This window comes from Adelges cooleyi, unplaced genomic scaffold, assembly GCF_023614345.1.
Source record: "Adelges cooleyi isolate 19-005CV unplaced genomic scaffold, UGA_ACOO_1.1 ACOO_flye_CR_arks_rails_tigmint_CR_PRNA_376, whole genome shotgun sequence".
Taxonomy (NCBI): Eukaryota; Metazoa; Arthropoda; class Insecta; order Hemiptera; family Adelgidae; genus Adelges; species Adelges cooleyi.
In genome coordinates, this window is record NW_026096053.1 from 522,134 (window position 1) to 543,080 (window position 20,947).

Below are 20,947 nucleotides of genomic sequence, written 5' to 3' on the forward strand. Positions count from 1 at the left end.
CATATTGTGTCATTATCTCCAAAACCGTGTCATCTTTCGATTTTGTTATCGGTATTTTTGCTCTAAAATCATCACGGAGCGAGCAGAACGCTTTCTGTATAGGTGTATATTTTAACGCTAGGAAATCGGATGTATAACGGTCTCCTAAAAGAGAGGTCTATCAAATTATTGTACAGATCTTTTTCTCGATAAAAAAAAAGACAACTATCGGTTTTGTCCCGCTGAAACAGTGATCTTGTGCAGTGACCACCGCGTGCGTTGCGCCGGCCGCCGAATCATCGACAGTTCCGGCCGTAATAGCCTTCCGGTCCGGCCGACGGGGAAGATCCACCGACTACCGGCCGGTGGTGCTGCGGCGGCGGCGGCGGCGGAATGGTGTCGGGCCGCCCGAAGACCGGAGGGGGCTGCGGTCTCCGCCCAACCGGCAGCCCATTGGACGCCTCGTTCGCCGTCAGCGACTGCGGCGGCGAACGGTTCTTGTGAAAAAATACCTCCTCGACCGTGGCCGGTGTTCAGTCTCGACGCGCGCAAGCCCGTGCACGTCCGCCGTCGCTCCGTTACCGCCATACACAGCTTCGCGCGACAAAAAAAACACCACGCGCTCTTATTAATTTGTTTTACCGACAACCCTCCCCCCGAATTTCGGTGTCACCCGCAAGAGCATGCGCCCCGAGCAGCTGCTGTAGCCCGGGACGCTATAACGACAACGACCGCGACCGAGACGTGCCGTTGCCGCGGACCGAGATAAGAGCTGTGGTCGTCGCGAAACCCGAGATAAAAAAGAAAATTGCCTGTATACCGTATAGTGTTTACCGCGTTTTACAAAATATTTAACTGTTGGTTTTGTATTTTTCCTGTCGCAAAGTGCACGGGCACGGACAAAGTCGCCGCCAACACACGTTTTCGCCTATCAGATTTATATAGTGAGTAAAATACTACATTATTGCGTACCTACTTGTTCCATATATTACTAATATTTTTCACGTTTTCCAAAAATATACGATAGACAGCGTGAGCTTGGGCCGCGATGGCGTAATTGCTTACTGTGGCATTTGCAGGGATATAGTTTGTAACAGCACTTAGGCCCTCTATGCTGAGGTTATTACCTACCACACCAATTAAAAATAGGTTAAAATTTACAATCCATAAATAGACCGTGTTCGATCGACGGGCGTTATCGATAGTCCGGTTTGGTCTTGCTAACAATACTTGTTTGTCGCCGTCGTTTCAATAAAATTCAATCGATTTCAATATTGTCGCCGTCTAGTAACGTTATTGCAGTTTTAACACGGTAATGTATACAGTTAGTTCAAAAAGAACCGCCACGATCGAATTGATCAACTTTTAAAATATATAAAATAGGTAATTATTATTTTGTCATTGACGGATTGTGAAATGTAGACAATTTTACTCTCGATACTTAATCATAACATTTTATAATATATTTTGTAAGTTTAAAATACCATTTTTCGGACTTTTGGGACACTCTGTGTATTGATTTTGGTTTATTTTTTTTTCATCAAGTCTTATCTGTTGTATTTATACATTTTATTCGAAATAAACCGATGTACAAACATTTGCCCATAACAATTAGATTATAATAAATTATTTTGTATAAAAATAGCAATAGCCACGCGTTATACTTGGGTGTTTGGGACGCTGGGTACTTTCTATTGTTACAAAACTATAAGTTGGAATTACATAAAAAAAATTATTTTCGGATGAACCAAATTAAAATTAAATTTTTACACCAGTTGGTATTTAATTACCAATTAGAAGTTTATTTTAACAGTGTTAGTAGTTAGTACATGATTATATAAGTTTTATAAAAAAATTGCCCATACTTTCCCCACTCAATAATATTAGATAAATAATGTGACAACAAACCAACGTTCGAAGATTTTACTTTATACAATATACTCCTATTATTTTTTTTACTTTATCTTAATTCTCTATTTGCGTAGATCGAAAAGGCGATTCACTTAAATAATATAATGTAGATATATATTGCCTACAGATATTAATTTATAATGTTATTATATAACCAAAAAAAATTTCAATCTTAAGGTAATATAAAATTTGTAAGCCGTTTTTGAATATGCTTATAATGGCGAGTGAATGGAACTTGTAAGAATAATTTATAACGCGTTCAGGTACTAAAAATATATTAGTGTGAAATTGATTCTAGACAAAATTTAGGTACTGTATATCGCGATTGGTTTATATTGAAATTAGTAAAATTAATAAAAAAAACACTTATTATTGCCTCCAAAGTAGCACCTATATCCCAAGACAATAATATACATATATATATATATATATATATTAAAATATAATTAACATAAGATACGGAAACTCATTACTCTGCGCAATGTGTGTACATGTTATGAACAGTAATTGGTGTAAATGGGTATACTAAATACATAATATCTAAACACATTATGTTCATTAGGACTTATAATTACACAGATATTAGTATTACGACGTCCTTTGCACCTATAATTTTACATTATGTATTATACGTTGGTTGTATACTTTATTAATTACACTTCACCTATAATTGATCGATAATTGACGATGATTTAATTAATTTAAGCGCCACAACTATAATATACAATTTCACGAAACCATGATTCGAGGAGGTATAAATTGAATTAAAACGTTTAATTGATAAAAAAATACGCTGCCGTGTATATAAATTACATTGTTTTAACATAAAGTAGGTATGTACCTCTGTGTACTTATATGTACAGAGTGGGCCAAAGTCATGTATTGAAATTTTCAACTTTCAACATGTGATTTTTGGCCCACGCGACAGTATTTTTGGCTCATCCTGTATGTATTTAAACAATAATTGTAGATACGACGTTTATTATGTGTGGTATTTTACATTAAATAAAAAAAACCACATATAAAGGGTGAAATAGTAAAACTCGAATCAATATATTATAATTTGTGCTCGACTTGATAACCGGTATTAAAACGCGATTTTTCTTATTAATCTTATTATGTGTTGACATAATCTAATGAATGTTACTATTATTAATTCTGAAATCGATAAGAAACGAGATGTTTATAAGTCGATCCTATTAAATCCAACTCCCTGGTGTAATTTTTACTTTATCTTCATAAGCTAAAAACTCCATTACGCTTCAGCAGTAGTGTACAAGTTTTTTTTATTTGTCTGTGGAAAATGCCAAATGCTTGGACGTAAATTAATTTTTACCATCTTGTAAAATGTTAAAATAACCAGCCTTACTCGTGCTGGCGCTTTTTGAAATATTCCCTTGTGTAAATAAGCAATAACTTCTGCAAATATTTACCCTCTCTGGGTTTTCAAAAATGTTTTTTCTGTATTAATTCTTTCCGGCGAATTTCCTTTCCGTAGAAAAATGAACAAACAATATGTTTATTAAAGCTGAACAAAAGAGCGGCGTTGCTTGTAATATAATATATTTTTGTGCATAACATTTTTTGAACAATAAAATAATATTATACAATTTTTTTGCTTAGAACAATATTAAGTATACATACATGTATACCTGTGTAATATATAATATATATTTTATTGTCTTTATCATGTAATTTAACGGGCCTTGAATGCCCAACGCTGCCATAATGAGATGCGGCTTCTAGACGAATTCGCTATACATATATTATATATAATGTAAATTAATTGTTCACATATTTTTAACATATCTATTTAAACGGGTTAGGTTGTACTAAAATTCAGTATTTGAATACTCGACGATTGGAATTGTCTTAAACCGCCAATGTCAGTGGCTGTCGTAGCGACCTCGGCAGTTATTATCATTTCTTTTTTTTTGTTTGGCCTCATCGATATATACGGGGTAAACGCGCAGGCTATCCGGCGACGTTCGTATAATATTATACATTACCTATATACATGGAGATCCGTACTTACAGATAAATGTATTATATTTTATGCGACACGACAGCCACAACGTAAAACCGGATCCTTGTGTGTATATATTATGCGTGTGCGATTTCCATGTTTCCCGCACCACCGCACACGATCAATATACGCGTGCGACCTGCAAGTCTATACCTAAAATCGATTTCTTGTGTTTCTGTACAGTCTTTCGAAAAAAAATAAATTTGAATGTTTACAATCCCTGAATTTCACCAATCTTTACTTTACTTATGAGAAACGCATTACTTCCGTTTTACATTCGTACAGTGTTAAAACGGCAAAATAATATTATAGGAATTCAACTTATGCAGAACACATGGATAAATTTAATGGTTCATCGAATTGTAATGGGCTAACAGCATTCAGGCCACTGTAAAATAAATGACTATCGATTCATTAAACATTCGACGAGCATGTATGTGACTCGCCAGAAACAAAAATATCTATTTTTTCTTCTATTTCGTTTTATTTCATACAAATGAATTCTGCTAGCGATATAATGATTTTTTCTAATTATAATTTGTTTGATATTTGATAAATGTTTTTTTTTCTACCTATATATATATATATATTTTTTATTAGAATGCAATTACTGGTTCAGCTTTACTCGAAATCGGAAAACAATTTATGAGTGGTAAAAATTCTGGCTCAAAAGCGGGAAGTCATTCATTAATTTATTAGAAACATGTTGTAATAATGTTCTGATGATCATATTTTTCATAATATATTTTCATTGTGGTTTTAATTTAGTCAAAATATACTTACATCATTAGATCGCAGGAAATAAAACTTCATAATACAAACGTTTCAATAACATTTTCTACCTATATATTATGTATTTAGTAAATATTTAAATTATTATTTGAATTCATATTAAACTTTTAATATTTCCATTAAACCCGAAAAATTGTTTTAAACATTGTGTTAATTTCTAAATTTGCGTTGTGAGTTCGTGTTCATGTTTATTATCGTGGATAAGAAATAATGGTGTATAATATTGTTCGAGGCGGCCACAATGTACATAAGTTTTTGGCGGCACGCGCTTGGATGCATAAAAATATATTACCAATGATTATGGTCACGGGCGTCATGCAACTAGATCCGGAACGGTATTTATGGATCAAGGATCCATAGCTATGTCGGGGCAAGGGAAATACGGTACTGACCGCCGCAAACATAAAATTGACCATGACGATCAAGAGGCTTTATGTGTATACAGATGTAGCAGCAGTGATGTTTTTGTGAACACATTACAACATTTACTAGTTCTCGTTTGATCAGGCTTCAATGTTTATAATAGGTACTAGAATAATTAAATAGTAAATATCTAAATAAATTTACCAGTTTATCAGACTCTTTTCGACTAGATAATACGCCCAGACTCGTGGGAAAGTGTACGCAAACGGCCTTGTCGGGTATTGATGGTTATACCGTGTTTTTTTTAACACTTTTAAGCCGACTATTTACAACCATTAAAACTACAAATGGAATTTTTATATTTATATACAAGAAACATTTATGTAAAATATAATAGTAAAACAATTTTTTGATAGTTTACGATTGTTTGATTTTTGATAGTATCGCGTTGCTCTTAATCGATGCCGATTAAAGGATATTTTGTAAACCTATAGACGTTTTATTACGCATTAAATAATATAATATAGTGTTATAGTAATATAACAAGTGGAATAGATGTTTGTGTTCATAGGGAAAAATCGAGATGGTTTTATATATTATTATTATTATATGTTGTCAGTTGTGATAACAACATTAAAATAAAATATTGCTATGCGGTGCAGTGGTAAAAAACCGCGTGGTCCAAAGAGCGACATACAGGCATACAGCGATAACCTTATATTATATACCTTTATTTTGAATATTAATGATCGCATTAGCTGCGCTATAGGTTTAAAAAATTGTGAATTTGTACACATATTATTATATATTTATACAAATTATTTTGTTTTAATGTACTCTAACGGCTGGTCTATGCGGTAGTCGCGTTAGGCACTGCACATGTATTATATTGTTTTAGTTTGTTTTTTATAGCGTTATAGTAATATATTTTATAGGCTAAAAACCAGTTGATGTTTTCGGAAACGATCGTAAAAACAATAATAAAAAAAAACCTTTATTACTCTTCTGTACAATATATTATCGTATATAATATTATTATTATTCAAATATAATATTATAATATGTTGTATCATTGTTTGTATGTACTCACGGTTGAAGCCCTCGGACGGCGCAATGAAAAATAACCGAAAAAAATTCAAACCTAAAACGACATGACATGTATATTATCGGACGACATATGCGTGTGCGCCTCTATAAGTACTTGTATAGGAAGTACATATACAGTGTACCTACTGTACAGCGTAGACATTCTCACGCAAGGTGTGAACATGAAAAGACGGGAGAGCAGGTCTAAACTCTTGGGAGGTTTTTTTTTTAATAATTATTTTTTTCTCTATAAACTTAAACGTTAGTACTCCGCAGGTGCACACGGCGCTCACGACCAACTTCATCGTCGCTTATAGAACAATATTTAACCCTTTATTTTTTCATTATACACAATTCACAAACGTGTGCCGGCCGTCAAAACTAATACCATTGAGTTTAATATACTCAATGCTAGTACATACACATTACGTCGGCTAATTGGACGTCCGTAAGCTGTTAGTATAGTTTCCAGTAAAACGGGGGGAGGGGGCATTAAAGCAGAGCAAGCACCTTAGACCGGCACGATTTGACGGGGCGCCAATTTTATATGATAAGAAAAGGCAATAGGCGGTGCTACTTGCTCTAAAAAATACTTATAATAATGCTTCAAGCACAGCACTGCGCTAAATTATAAATTATGATTGTTTTCCGTTATTGTAGATAATTCGAATGTAATGATGTTATGTTTTTATCAAGTGTAATTATACTTTTTCATTTTCACTAGCTCGGTAAACGCAACTATTCTTTTATAACTTGCATGCCCTATAGTCGAATAGAATATTATATATACGACCATACAAATACAATACACATGTATTATACAAGACACGCTTGTTATAAGTTCCCATTGTTATTTTTTTTAACTTAATGATTCGCGGCCGTCCTATATATATAATTGGATTACTTTTGAGAAAAATCAAACGCCCTACGCGGTTCCGGTCAGTTTAATCCGTACGGTTTCCCGCCGTTTGCCGAACTAAGGACACATTGTATACATCTATCTAATACTCTATGATAAAAAACAATTAAATTAAAAGCCCCACAACTAACAAATGGGAAAACTTAATGTTCGGAACTGCATTAAGAACAGCAGTGTTTCCACGCAGTGTATCATAATAATATTATTCCGGTCTCCTGCCATGGCCAATGTGCGTTGAAATATTAATACACATTTTATTTCCTTTTCGGTTTGTTATATTATCATCATTATTATTGTTGTTACGATAATTGTAATTTAATACAATAATATTATTACATATAGTATACCTACTGCGCATGTAAGTATATAGAGTGTATGCGACTGATCGTCAAATAAGACCATACGGCGGTATCAGGAGGAGCTAAAAAAGCGCATGCCTACCCGCCAAAAACAAACGGCATGATAATTATACATTGTTACAAAAATTAATCGTCCGACTCGATTGTTAACGCAAATAAAAAATTATAACGCTATAATACGAAGCGCAGAACGATAATAATTTATATTTTTTTTAGGCACATACGAAAGTAATACATAAATTAGTATAGTACCTATTATAGGTAATATACAGCTAATATATGTATTATAATAATACATAATATATTAGCTGGTGATTATCGCGGAAAGTGAGCATAATATACATAAATGGTGTATGATCGTAAAAACATTACTGTTCACACGACCATAAATAATTACTAGGTTGTTGTTTTGGCATAAAAAAACAAAAATTAAACTCCGCGGAGATCAATAATTATACTACTTGATGGATATCGTTAACGTACTGAATCGTTAAAATATCACAATGAATTAAACATACACAGGACAAAAAATATTACAAATGTATTTATTCGTGGAACGATATTTTGTTTAAATAAACTGCACAAAATAATAAATTATTATTTGCCGCATTTTAGCCTTGACTTGGTTTTTAGTTTTTATACTAAAACTGCAGCACTGTACCATTTCGGTTTCTTTTGTATTTTTCTCTACTTATACATCATATTGAGTTAGCTCGTCATAGGACTATTATACAATGTTATAGGTAGGTAGATATTTTTATTTACAAAATGTGAATGCACGACAGAAAAACCTTAATACATTCAACAATTACATACAATTACATATTTTACAATGAGAATATATTATGTTAATAATTTGGATAATCGATCAATCTCACATGATCTAAGGTGTGATGACTTATTGACACTTTTTGCGCATCTCTGTCCCAAACTTACAAACGCTCTCATGGACAATTTACAAATATTGTTTTAAATAACTTTTCATAATTAGTTTGCTGACGCACAAAAGTTGCATATAACTAAACACTCATAGAGACTCGACAGTCGTCAAGCTAATGATTTTGTTTCCTTTATTTTTTTTTTAATGCTGTTTGCGGATTATTTTTTAAAATATATTAACATTCTTTCGCGTCCGCACGACAATTTGCTTTGCGGTTGTCGTTGCGGTTGTCTCCATGTATATACATGTACATATATGTATATGTATATTATTATTTATATATATATATATATTTATAATAACGTTCTTGGTAGTCGATGGACTGTGACAAATCCGATGTTTGATTTACAAGCGCGATAATTCCGTGTCTCTTGGGGACGTACGACTGCCTTACCTCGTCGGCTCCAATAATAATCGACCGGATTTTTCTCCTCACTTCTCCTACCTACACTTAGCACTTGGTAACAGTTCTCTCGCAGACTTGTCCTCGCACACACAAGAAAAACCTCCCTGACCGGTTGCCTGTCATTCACATATTATGCTTACAATAATAATCAGATGATCTCTTTAATTTTGTCTACGTGCCAAGTAATTGGACGAATTTTAAGTTTTTGGCCGCACACATTGAGAACAAATTATACAAATATAGTTTCGAGACTGTTCATATCGCAAATTAATGTTGGAGTCTGCCAGAGATCTATGTTATACCAGTGTAGAATTTATGATGACTAAAATTCGGTAAAATTAAAGTTTTTTTTAGCTTAATTTTTCATTATACTATAAATTCATTCGTTTTATCTATGTTCATGATTATATTTTTTTAAAAGTAATATTAATATGATCATTTTAATAATTTTCATTTTCTTATCGCTCTGCAAGGCAGTACCATATAAAGGTTCGTTCATACCAAATTTTTAGTTACTAATTTTTTTTCTTTAATGCCAAGCTCTATTTTACGTTCAACGAAACGAAAATGAGTATAATATTATTATTATTATTAATATGTCGAATGCCGGCTTTGATTGAAAATAAAAACGGTATCGATACGTTTCGCCGTGTCGACGGTCTGGAAAAGGCCATTATATTATGATAATATAAAGGTGTATAATATAGAAATACCGACCGATAACCCCTTTGGCCCGCTGTCTGCCCTTATCTCCGGCGCGGTTATCTCGACGGGGGCGCGGACTATGCGCTCTCAGCGGTCCAACTTGAACCGTTGACCTCTCTCTCCCCGCTTGCTGTGCCTGCTGTGTTTCTACAAAAATACACATTCGGCCGAATGATAACGCACGCCCGCCACAGCGGCGACGGTTGATAACAATAATTATAATTAATCCTGTACATACACCTATACACTAATGTGTTGGTTTAACCGCATTTCTCATACGTACCGTGTGCTTTGCAGAAGTCTGTCGCCGACGGACAGGGTGTGCGCCGCCGCCGTTGCCGAGTACCGGTGTCGATCCCTGAGAGGATCTGCGACCCCACACGACACGGTAACGTCACGCCACAGCTGTCTCATGCGGACTCTTAGATCGCCTCAAAAGATCAAGATCTAGAGGACGCAAACGCCGATCGGTCGACCCTGCGACAACCACTCGGCGCCAACCGTTATATCCGAAACGACGCGCCGCATTGGCAGCCCTGATGGGCGTGTTTGAAGACCTGGCCAATCAGAAACCCGGAATGCATTGGGTAAGTACGGCTACGGCTATATTGTACATACATGTAAATATGTTAAGCGACATAATAATATACCGCGCGCTAGGTAACTTTTTGGCCGACGGGTGCCAAACGTTGGAAAACGCTACGGACGGATATATACTCTGGCATGTCTTAACAATGTATATTATATTCTTTCTTCTGCGGCCGGGGGCAAACACTCGAGGTGTCGTCCCGCTGAAGTACCGCAGCCCTATACACATACCTGAGCACAATGCGCTACTGTACTCCGCATTTTTCACTCGAGTGGATCTCCACCGGAGTCGGGTCTTGAATCCGGTCGCGAATTAGCCTTAGTCCGAGAGAAGTTGCCGTAGGGTTTTTTTTTTTTTTTTGAGAACCTTTTCGCACAAACACAGATGGTCCTGTAAGACGCTAATCCTCGCTCTCTGCTTCTTCCGACGTGGTGGAAATCCACTGTATACAATAGCATGAATCATTGGCTACATTATCATCTGACTCGCGCAGTGTATTATTAAGGTATGGGCGCGTCGTGTCGAGTTTGTCGGTATTGTCCGAGTTTACCAATTATTCAAATGGCCACAGCGTTATTGTGTGTGTGTGTGTGTGTGTGTATATATATATAGTACGCCATCGCGGCCAAACAATGTGTATAAATAATATTATAATATTGTACACACAAATTCAATAACAACACGTATAATATAATAAGAAGCTGTATAATATGTATGATGTGCCGTGGAGAGGCGGAGGGAGGTGAAAAGCAGTTCAGTGTTCGCACCAAACAGACCGCGATAATGCGATTTTGCGGTTCATAATCCTCTTGTTGTTTGTTCGAAATTCGAGTGGCACATATACACGAATCGTCCGACGGTATAAGTATAAGCGTGTACGTTCGCCGAAAAATATATTATAGCCGTTTTTATTCGAATTTATTATTCGCGTATCACACACCTCCGGTATAACACACGGTGAAAAGGTCCTAACAACGAACGAATTATGTCCGTACTTTGTCCTCGCGTTACCCGTGCAATCTACGCGCGCGAAAAGGTCGTGGCCATACACCGGATTTATTATAATATGAGAGCTTACCAGAAACCCGTGATATACCTGTTTAAAAAAAAAATGAATTTTTAAGTACATCGAATATAATCATATCGAATAAATTACGCTATTTTAACCTTTACCCGTCTATGATTGTATACGTTTTACTTTTTTTAACCAAAATAAGGCATGATGTATTGTGTGCACCCCGGGGCCAAGTGCGCGTGCATCTCCTGCAGTTTGAACTTGCGTAAATCTGGTGCCGGTCCGATAATTAACGGTGACCGGAAACACGTGGAGCGCGATATTTGGGTCGTCTGTGTTTGTACTGAAAACTGGGGGGAAAAAATCGTGACTGCTGTATTTAAGCGGCACCGGCTTAAGAAGTCTGATGCGAGGGGAAAATTACTATAAAAAAAAAAAAAACTGTTCGTCATCGACCGTCCGCCGTTGTGATAATAATAAAGTCATATATATACTCTTGTCAATCGGCAATAACGAACCGAAACGGTGCACAAAAGACGGTTAAGATATTGCATTATATGCATCGCGATTCTCATAGCGAGTTATCAGTCAGCGTCGCCTTATTGTGTGCGACGGCCAAGCAGCGAGTTATTAATGACTTATTTTCTTATATAAAAACATATAATATTATGTGTAGAATCAACTGCGAGTGTTCGACCTCTCGCCACCAGCAGCCGGTACGACTAGGTTTCCATGGCTGAACTTGCATATTATCATAAATACGTAGACTAGTTTTGTGTAGTACTAAAAAAGTGACTTATTCGTCATCGTGCGCAGGGAAAAGTGGACAGGTACAATTTGTGTCGACATTTTATTTTTAATGATTTATTACTTAGTTTTAGACACCCAGTTATTAGAATATTTTTTGAACCTCCATTAATTGTACTACCTCTATAAGAGCTGGATAAAATGAAAAAAAAACCGCATCGATAGACAACACCTGATCCGTTTGATTTTCGCGGAGGTCGACGGAAACGGTAACCTATTAATTATATTTTGTCTTATTGCCGGTTCAAGGTCTATATTTATTCTGTTGTCGGATATCAATAATCATAATATATAGCTGGGCGTATTCGGCGTTGACTTATACAGGTGTCCTCGGTTATTACATATTTTATTTGTCATCGCAACAAAGGTAAACCCTCCTGCAACACGGTACGACCGCGCTTGACATCTGTCTTCACCCTATTTGACCCGCAAAAAAAAATAATAATAAAATAGGGGCACTCGCACAATAACCACTCGACAACGTCGACGTTTCTATAATATAATATTATTATGTACTAATACGCTGGCCTTTCGTCCCCCACGTTACGCGCATGATTTTTGTTTTCTTCTTGTATTTCGAGTACTGCGTGGCCGAAAACCGTGTACGCAGTATAGGTTGGCAAAAATATACCTATTGTTGATTTTGCGAACTCGGTAGCGCAAGAATAATAATAGGATGTGACTGACATAATAGTAATGCAATGAAAACATTATAATATATAAAGAATTGGCGCACGAATCTTACCTGAAACGCGAAACGCCACCTCATTGCAAAACGACCGATGACCTTCGTCGCCGTCACTCGACACTCGCCATCAACGTGTGCGGTATCCCTATAATAATAAAGCCTATAGGGATTACGGTAACAGTATTATTTTTACCTCCTTAACGAGTTGTCATCGTCGCGGGACCATCACGACCTCTCCAACGGGTCCCCAATAGCCTCGATAATAGCAATGCATTTTTCCGACCTTGTTGCGCTTTCGCAGCGACCACAAGTTCCTCAGGCGATAGTGCACAATCATCATCATCAAACTCGACTCTCGCCACCGTCGTTTGGAATATAGATTATAGTAGTTAATGATTTAAAGTTTAACAAACCAATTGACACCGTTATGAAGGGGGTGAATTGGAATTGCCTTTGTCTCATAGGCGTGGTCTTGCATTTGCCGTTTATGAGGACTTTCGCCTGTACGGGCTTTTCCTTTTAGTTACTATAATTGTTGATTTATGTGTTTTTGTCGTTACAGCAGCATGACCGCCATCACATGCTGGCCAACCCGTACGACCCGTCCAGAGACCAAAGCCCGAATCTGCCGACCACGTCGTGTCGCGACCAAGAGCTGACCAACGTGTACGGCGGTCACGGGCAGTGTTGTGCGTTTAAGACCGAGTTCGATGACGACTGCCCCGACTGCAAAATTCCACCCCCGACCCCGTCGACGGTGCTTACTGACGGCGGCTACAGGGGCGGTTCTCTGGCCGTGCCATGCAAACTTGAACGCGACTGCCTGCTGCAGGGGTCGTCGCCCGGTGCGGGCTATGGATCTCCCGAACCGTCCTCGCCCAGCGTGTCGTACACTTACGAATCGCCGGATATGGCAGTCGCCCCCAAACTAGAAGAGCCCGAAGTCAACCTCTGCGACGGCTGTGGGATGAAAATCTTAGATCGTTACTATCTGTACGCCGTGGAAAAAAGATGGCACGCGTCCTGCCTACAGTGTTCCCAGTGTTCCCGGACCTTGGCCGGCGAACTCAAGTGTTTCTACAGGGACGGAAACATCTACTGCAAGAGCGACTACCAAAGGTAAGAATATCGTTATAACGTTACTGTGTTAAATTTCGACGCGCCAGGATGGTCCATTACTAAAACAGCCGTGGAAAACTTTGTGTCCGAAGAACAAAATTAATAGATATTAGTATGAACAAGACAATGAATATTCTCTTCCTTGGACTTATTTTACTCTTTCATGTAGTGTTGTTAACTGTTTACTACACAGATTTAAGTGATCTTTAAAAACACCTGTAAATCAGGCATGTCAATAACGCGTTAGGTCTGTCTTACTATGGTTAAACTTTTGCTTTAAACATTTTTCAAGATATTAGTGTAACGAACGTCTAAAAGTGCATTTAACATATTTTGTTACTTAAGGATTTTTTTTTTAGTCCAATATTCGAATAAGAAAAATCCTCAGGGCAATTTAGTGAAAATATTTATTTTTAGTTTTTTGACAAATTTTACTCAACCCCGGTCTCGGTGTTACAGGGGCACGCATCGGTGGTAATTATTATTATTACTAGGCGACGTACGCCCCTCGTCGTAATATATACATAGTAATAAATTTACGGTATAGTAACTTCTGGAAGCAATTAAAAGTCCGACGACAGTGCAGCCGACCCGACCGGGTCGTCGTGAGACCACCGTATCTGGCATCCGACCAAACGCCGCGTGGTCTTCCTGTGTGTCCTGCGTGCACCTCGATCGCTATACGTGCCATGGGCTGCTTGTGGTTGTCACGTGCTACGACCGTTCTGTCGTCGTGATCGCCTCTTCCAAGCTCTTGGGTATGCCACGGGTCTCGATCGTTTTTAATTAAAATACCGTCTTCGTACGGTACGAATTTCCGCTATAATAAAATATATTATACCTATACATAATATATTCAAACCCACGCCGCGGCCGTCCAGCGGTCAGGTCAGTCGAGCGAAAAATTCCGAATAAAACCCACTTAGGTAGGCGGGGTAGGACTTAGGTGGTACTGACTTTTAAGACCTGACAAACGAATTAGAAAATCCCCGGCTTTACATATTGTTTTTTAGTACCTACTAACTATGGGTACCTTAGATTTTATGCACGTGCAATCATATTTTGTCAGTCAACGTACAAAATATACAACTCGGTTTATGAATTTCTACTTTTGACTACCTAACCGTATCACAGATTTAAAAATGTTACTAATTCACATTCATGACGATGAAAGTTTTAGATATATATTGGTATAAACATTTATTTAATTTTCGTCTAAGGTAATTTACTTATGCTGAATCGCACACTATTTTATTGGTTTCATACGCACTGGACCAATCACGCATTGTTCTAATAAGTGTTTATGGATCCATTAATTTATATGCATCCCAGTATTAGTGTGCTTTTTTAAAAAACGGCCGCGAATTGCAAAGTAAAACATGGGTCTAGTAAGTAGTTAAACCAAGCGAGTATGTTATCGGTATTTTCTTTCGCGAATTATGTACAATGCATAATAAGATTAAGCGAAAACAAATTTAAACCTTCAATGCTCAATTTTTTTACATAGATTAAATTATCAGGTATTTGGGAAAAAATAGGTAAAAAGTATACAAAAAAAATACGTTTATAACATGTAGTAGACAGCAATTTATTTATAGCTATTGGGTGTCATAGTATATGAAAGCTATGTTTTCTAACAATATAAAATTGTGTAATAAATATGTTGCATTTCTGCTACAACGGGCACTGAAAGATTAAATTATATTAGGGTATACCGCTCTTTATATTTTTTCGACGGATCAAATGATGTTTTTTTAAAAATGTATGTCTACTTTTTTCTATTTTTTAATGTTTCAATGTCATTGAGAGGTCACACGTTGAACCACGTTATTATATTTTACAAAACACTTGCTGTTTTTCTTTTATGATTTATTTTCCGCAATTTGGATTTCCACTTATTTTACACAGATAATTACCGCATGCTTATTTTTTTTTTATATTGTTGATCACGATAGAGGGCATCATCCGCTGTCCTATGATTTTGCACTATTACATATACTCGGCCGATCGTCGCAGGTATATCGTTGTATTTTACCTATGTTGTTATGTGTGTGAATTGACGGATATAGAGGTGTGACCACTGCCGTAGTAGACTCGCACGGAGGCGTTCCCGCCTTACATTAGAATATTATACTATTACAGTGTCGGCGATGACTGAAGACGTCATTCGGCGGCGCCCGGCAAGCTGCTGCAGTTGTCGACTGCCCGAACAGTGTATAGATATATAAAAAATGTACAATAATAATATCTAGAGACTTGTCTTAATTATCACTTTGGTCGCGTCAAACGTCAAAACCGTATGTGTACGGTGTACCCGTGCGTGTGGGTGAGACAGAGAACAACATATTATATTGTAAGGATTTCGTCTTCCTTGTAGCGCTTTTGTACACATCTCCGCTCCGCAAAAGGTCACGGACTTGCCGCTGGTAGGGGAAAGACACGGGCGACCGTATTGAGCACGATACACGGGCATGGGAAACGCGGCGCAACGAAATTTACGATCATCTGAAGAATATATATATATAAGATGTGTGTATATGTATAAAAAAGATCTGACTAGCGAAAATCGCCCAATCATTGTGCGCCGGTTCTTTTTTATCTCTCTCTTTAGTAGTCTTTGCTGTCCGCCGTCATCCGTCTGCGCCGGCACCGCTTATCGTCGTTGCTATCGACCTGCCGCCTCATGAGCTGCCTTACATAACACAGGCTTCCTGCAGATACCTTTACCTACGCGTCAACAGCTATAATATAATAGCTGTATATACACACACATACGCCGCAGAATATCGCAGGAGGCGCCCTAAATTATGATAATAGCTACCCTTCGGTTTAACAAGTCGTCGGATCCGCCCCAAACGCCGCCGCGCCATAATAACAGTTAACAATAATTATTATAGTTATTGCGTTATCGCGAGACCGTTGTAGACTATATGTAGTTTGGAGGGTTGTGGCAATACAACAAGTACATCGACTCTCTCTGGTTAGGTATACTTTGTGATCGAACTGCGAACAGAGATGCACGCACTTATTCCGGATGAGACAAGAGATGATTTTCAAACGACAATTACAATGATGATATTTTGGAAATAAAAATGTTTTTTTTTAGCCATAACGGGAGACGTTTAACCGACCGCTGCCGCTCGTTGTTATTCATGTTTGTGTACTCGGAGTTTAAACGGCCAATAAAAAACATTATATTATTATTATCTTTACAACATAATTTAACGTGTCACAATCAAACATCGTACCCGGTGTGGTCTACGCCGCCGACGTGCTTTGTTTTGATAATCAAATAAAAACGCGTAAATATGAAATATTAAGTTGTGTTTGGCCGTGGACCGTGTTCGCCGCGGGTGTCGTACACGTGACGCTATGCCGGGGTGCTTCGACCGATTTCATTAAAACATACTCTATTATGTGGACCATTTAACTAAAGGATAGAAGTAGTAAAGAAACGATGAAAAGATACCCAATGCGAAGTGACAATGTAAAAATGTGTAGGGGATTCAGAGAAGAGTTATTTAGCTACGATAGACGGCACTGCGATTCTGAGGCTAGTAGTTCGAGACTAGTCAAAACCTCTAATTTTCAGTACACTTCATACTAAAATATATTACAAATTTTACAAGGCCTTACCACCAAACGTCAATCCCAAAAATATATCTGCTGTATATGTTTGGATTTGTTTATGATCAATACATATTTTTTTCAAATTTTATAATTTGCTGTGTGGTAAATGTGTATTATACATATATTATCGGTATTATAATAATTAATATCATTACAATTAATGTAGTTGATTTTATCCCTAAACGCGGCCTTGGGTTTCTGACGTTAGTATCAGACTTTAGGCGTTTGATACAATGGACGTATATTTTTTTTTAACGTGACCTTTCCCAACTAATAAAAAAAACTATAATAATTAAATTTTTTTTTATATATATATAAAAAACTGAAAGTCAAAAATTATTATGGAGTACGTTATTGCGCGTTGTGCTAGCCCACAATGACCGAGCACAATATTCATGACATATACACATACTCACCCGGACAATAATGTACATTATTACTATTATTATTATGTATATGCACATGCTCTATCGACTGCATCAAAGCTGATTACGCGCATTCAAGTCATGGAGAGAGAGGAGCTATATTATAATATTATATTTATACGTGTGTTTAATACCACCTATATAAGAGCGGTTTAGCGCTCCGCTATTTATATATTTATTATACAAAAAGACGTGTCCTTTGAATCGTACTCGTCTCGATATTTCTTGGTGATTTATGATCAACGTGTGTTTTTGTTTCTGATGTAGTCAGGCAAAACGAGCCTTCGTTTGATGTTTTCCAGAAGCTGTCATGTCGACGGCGGTACTGTGTATACAGCATATAATTATACATATTTAAGTATATGTACACACACACAAGGAACTTCGCGCCGCTTTGCTGTGGGTTCGGTCGGTCGGGCGGGCGCTTGTTATTAGTTTGCTCCTTCTACTCGGTATTATATAGGACATGTATAATACGCAGCAGATGCGTTTGAAGCCAGATAAAACGCGCCAAACGAAAAGTAGTGTGGGGCCGTGTACACGATTATCGTCTCGACAATCGTTATTTTTGGCAAAGCGTACTTTCGGCCAATACCTTTCGGTTTATATATTTTTATTTTTCCACTTGCCGTAGGGATGCGCTACATAGTATATTATGGCAACCCGACACCCAGGCCACCGGTCGGTCCTAAATCATTCGGTAAGAGCCGGTAAGAAGGTGACGCCGCGGCCGAGGAGTCGCCTGGTGAATCTCAATGTAGTGTAGTGTGTGGTGGATGACCTAACATAAGTAACTGGCTCGCGCGCGCTCCCCCGTCGAGCTTCCATATCTCTATATTATAATCCACGATATGATCTTTAACGCGTGCCACCTCCGACGTCCCATAAAACGTGTTACAAAAAAAAAATATATATAAATAATATGTTGGAATTATGTAGGTATGTGCGGTATGGGATAATAATGTGCTTGAAAATGTATAGTTGCATCTTGGATCAATGAAACAACAGTTTAAGGGGAAAATGTTAGCTAATGCTAGTAGGTGTAACACGAGTTTTTTTTTATCTTATCGTAATGGACACATTTTTCGGATCCATAAAGTCATTTAAATTAAAATTCAGAACACTTGACACTAATCGTTCTTGCAGTGCTCCCATTAATGTGTAATAACTTATATTATAACTGGACCGTAAGTAAAAGTTTTTCCCTATCCTCAATTTCTGCTCACGGCTTGGATGCGTTTTTTCTCTTCGTACGCTATTATTAGTCTGTGTATAGGCTAATAATAGTGTAATAATACTATTATTATATGCACCGTATTACTCGTGTGTGATATATATTCATATAATAATAGCGTGGGTTGCAAGTATAATACACCGTATATGCACCTACACAGTCGCGCGCGCAAGATATATAATATATATATATATAATATAATATGCTCACCTTAGGTACGTGTGAATCGCCTGTATACTACCGGAGTGTGATAGTTATCTGTATTGCAGTGACGTCGAGTTATGTAAAGATAATGGAAGACCGGGCCGACCCATCGAGACGGAAGAGTGAGAACTGTGCGTGTGTAGTGGTATCTATATACAATATGTGTTATGTATATGTGTATATAAAAAAAAAAATTAAAAAATAATAATATGATTTTAAAACGATTTTTTTCAAACGGTGTGTATGATATGATTATTATTATTATTATACACGTCTCTATACGCAACACGGCGTCTAATTAACACCGTCATAATCGTATAATTTAGACAATGCATTTTTTTGCATTCCTTTTTTTTCTAGTTTTTTTTTGTTTTGTATTTGACTTCACGCATCCAGAACTCACAATTATTATATTCTATATGAGATACCCCGGCGGCGGGGGTCTTGAGAAAAACCAATGCGATGACCGAAATCGCGTGCCGGGTCCTCCAAAACGGATTTCCTGTTGAGAAAAAAAAAAGATAATATATTATAATAATACCCGCCATAAAGCTTTACCATGACAAACCGCTTTAGTATGTCTTTATTTTTTCACCAAGCCGTGAACGCACTAGTAGTACAGGAGTCCATCATGTGATTAATGCGAAACGATTTTGAAGTGGTCTATTTGCGGCCAAAATCAGCTATGCTAAGACGGGGAAGAGTTTTCTACTCCCTCCCCTTTACTGGTTGTGGAGGCAGATGAATGGTATTTTTTAACATACGGTAAACACTTTGATCGCTTCTGTCCAAAGAGAAAACGTAAGGCATTTTCTTCGACCCTAAAGGTTACATTTTTGTCCTCATATTTTCCATAGTACGTTATCCACCGGGGCGGCGCGTAGGTCGACTTGGAAACACGGCGATGGCGTTGGTGCGATACCGGTTTTTTTTTTGTTGTTGGCGCACGAACAGAGGTTGCCGCCGGTCACGACGATTGTATGAACAAAAGTGGTAGATAAACTCGAATATAATAATAATGGGTGGTTAGCTGAGGTCGAGCAGTCGCAGGAATGTTAGGGCGACAACGGTCCGGGTTCTGCGCGGTGTAGTGGAAATCACGGTGAAAATCGCCACCAACGCCGTTTTTCATATTATACATTATGTATAGGTCGGGTACAAGCCACGATCGGCGGCCAGCAGACGATATCCATCATAATTATATTATCCAAGTACGTTTCCGGCATAAATTAGTAATATAATATTCGCACGAACAACCGTTTGGGCCATATCCGCTTATCACATTCGTTATAGTATTATCGTCATTACCCGTTTAATCTCGTTTGCACGCGGTTTGCTGCTTTCCGAGGGCGGCCTAAAGACTTTTTTGGCAAACCGTTAAAAAAAATAATACACACTCGAGCACCCCGGGTGGTTTTCCTTCCGTTCACACTACCTCTCTCTCTCTCTCTGTCGGTCTGCAAACGGACCGGCGGATAATATTCCCATTATTATTGTTATTATTATCACCATAAACAAACATGTAAACGGCTCGTTCTGCAATATTATACACATTATTATTATTATTATAAACACTAGGTGTAACAACAAACGCGCGCGCATACAGTAAAATACAGCACGTCATACCAACAATATAATACAGTCATCGAACCGGTAACCGGAACACCACCGAAATCCATAGGGGGTGGGGGTATGGCGAAACCCACGACGGTTTCAATAATATAATATTATGCAGGAAGGCGGTGTCCCG

General features: G+C 37.5%; 1 protein-coding gene across 2 annotated transcripts in view; it reads left to right on the forward strand.

The window, feature by feature from the left end:
* Nucleotides 1-509: 509 nt before the first annotated feature.
* The window catches only part of LOC126840505 (LIM/homeobox protein Lhx2-like), a 39,172-nt gene continuing 18,734 nt past the window's right edge, over nt 510-20,947 (forward strand). Inside the window, exons 1-3 of one of the 2 annotated variants that reach the window (XM_050576298.1) lie at nt 510-923; nt 9,784-10,073; nt 13,151-13,704. In XM_050576298.1, the coding sequence (XP_050432255.1) occupies nt 10,026-10,073; nt 13,151-13,704 (602 nt within the window). In that variant the 5' untranslated portion in view covers nt 510-923; nt 9,784-10,025. Of the gene's footprint in view, nt 924-9,783; nt 10,074-13,147; nt 13,705-20,947 lie in introns of both variants that reach the window. The other variant, XM_050576297.1, reaches the window with a different exon arrangement.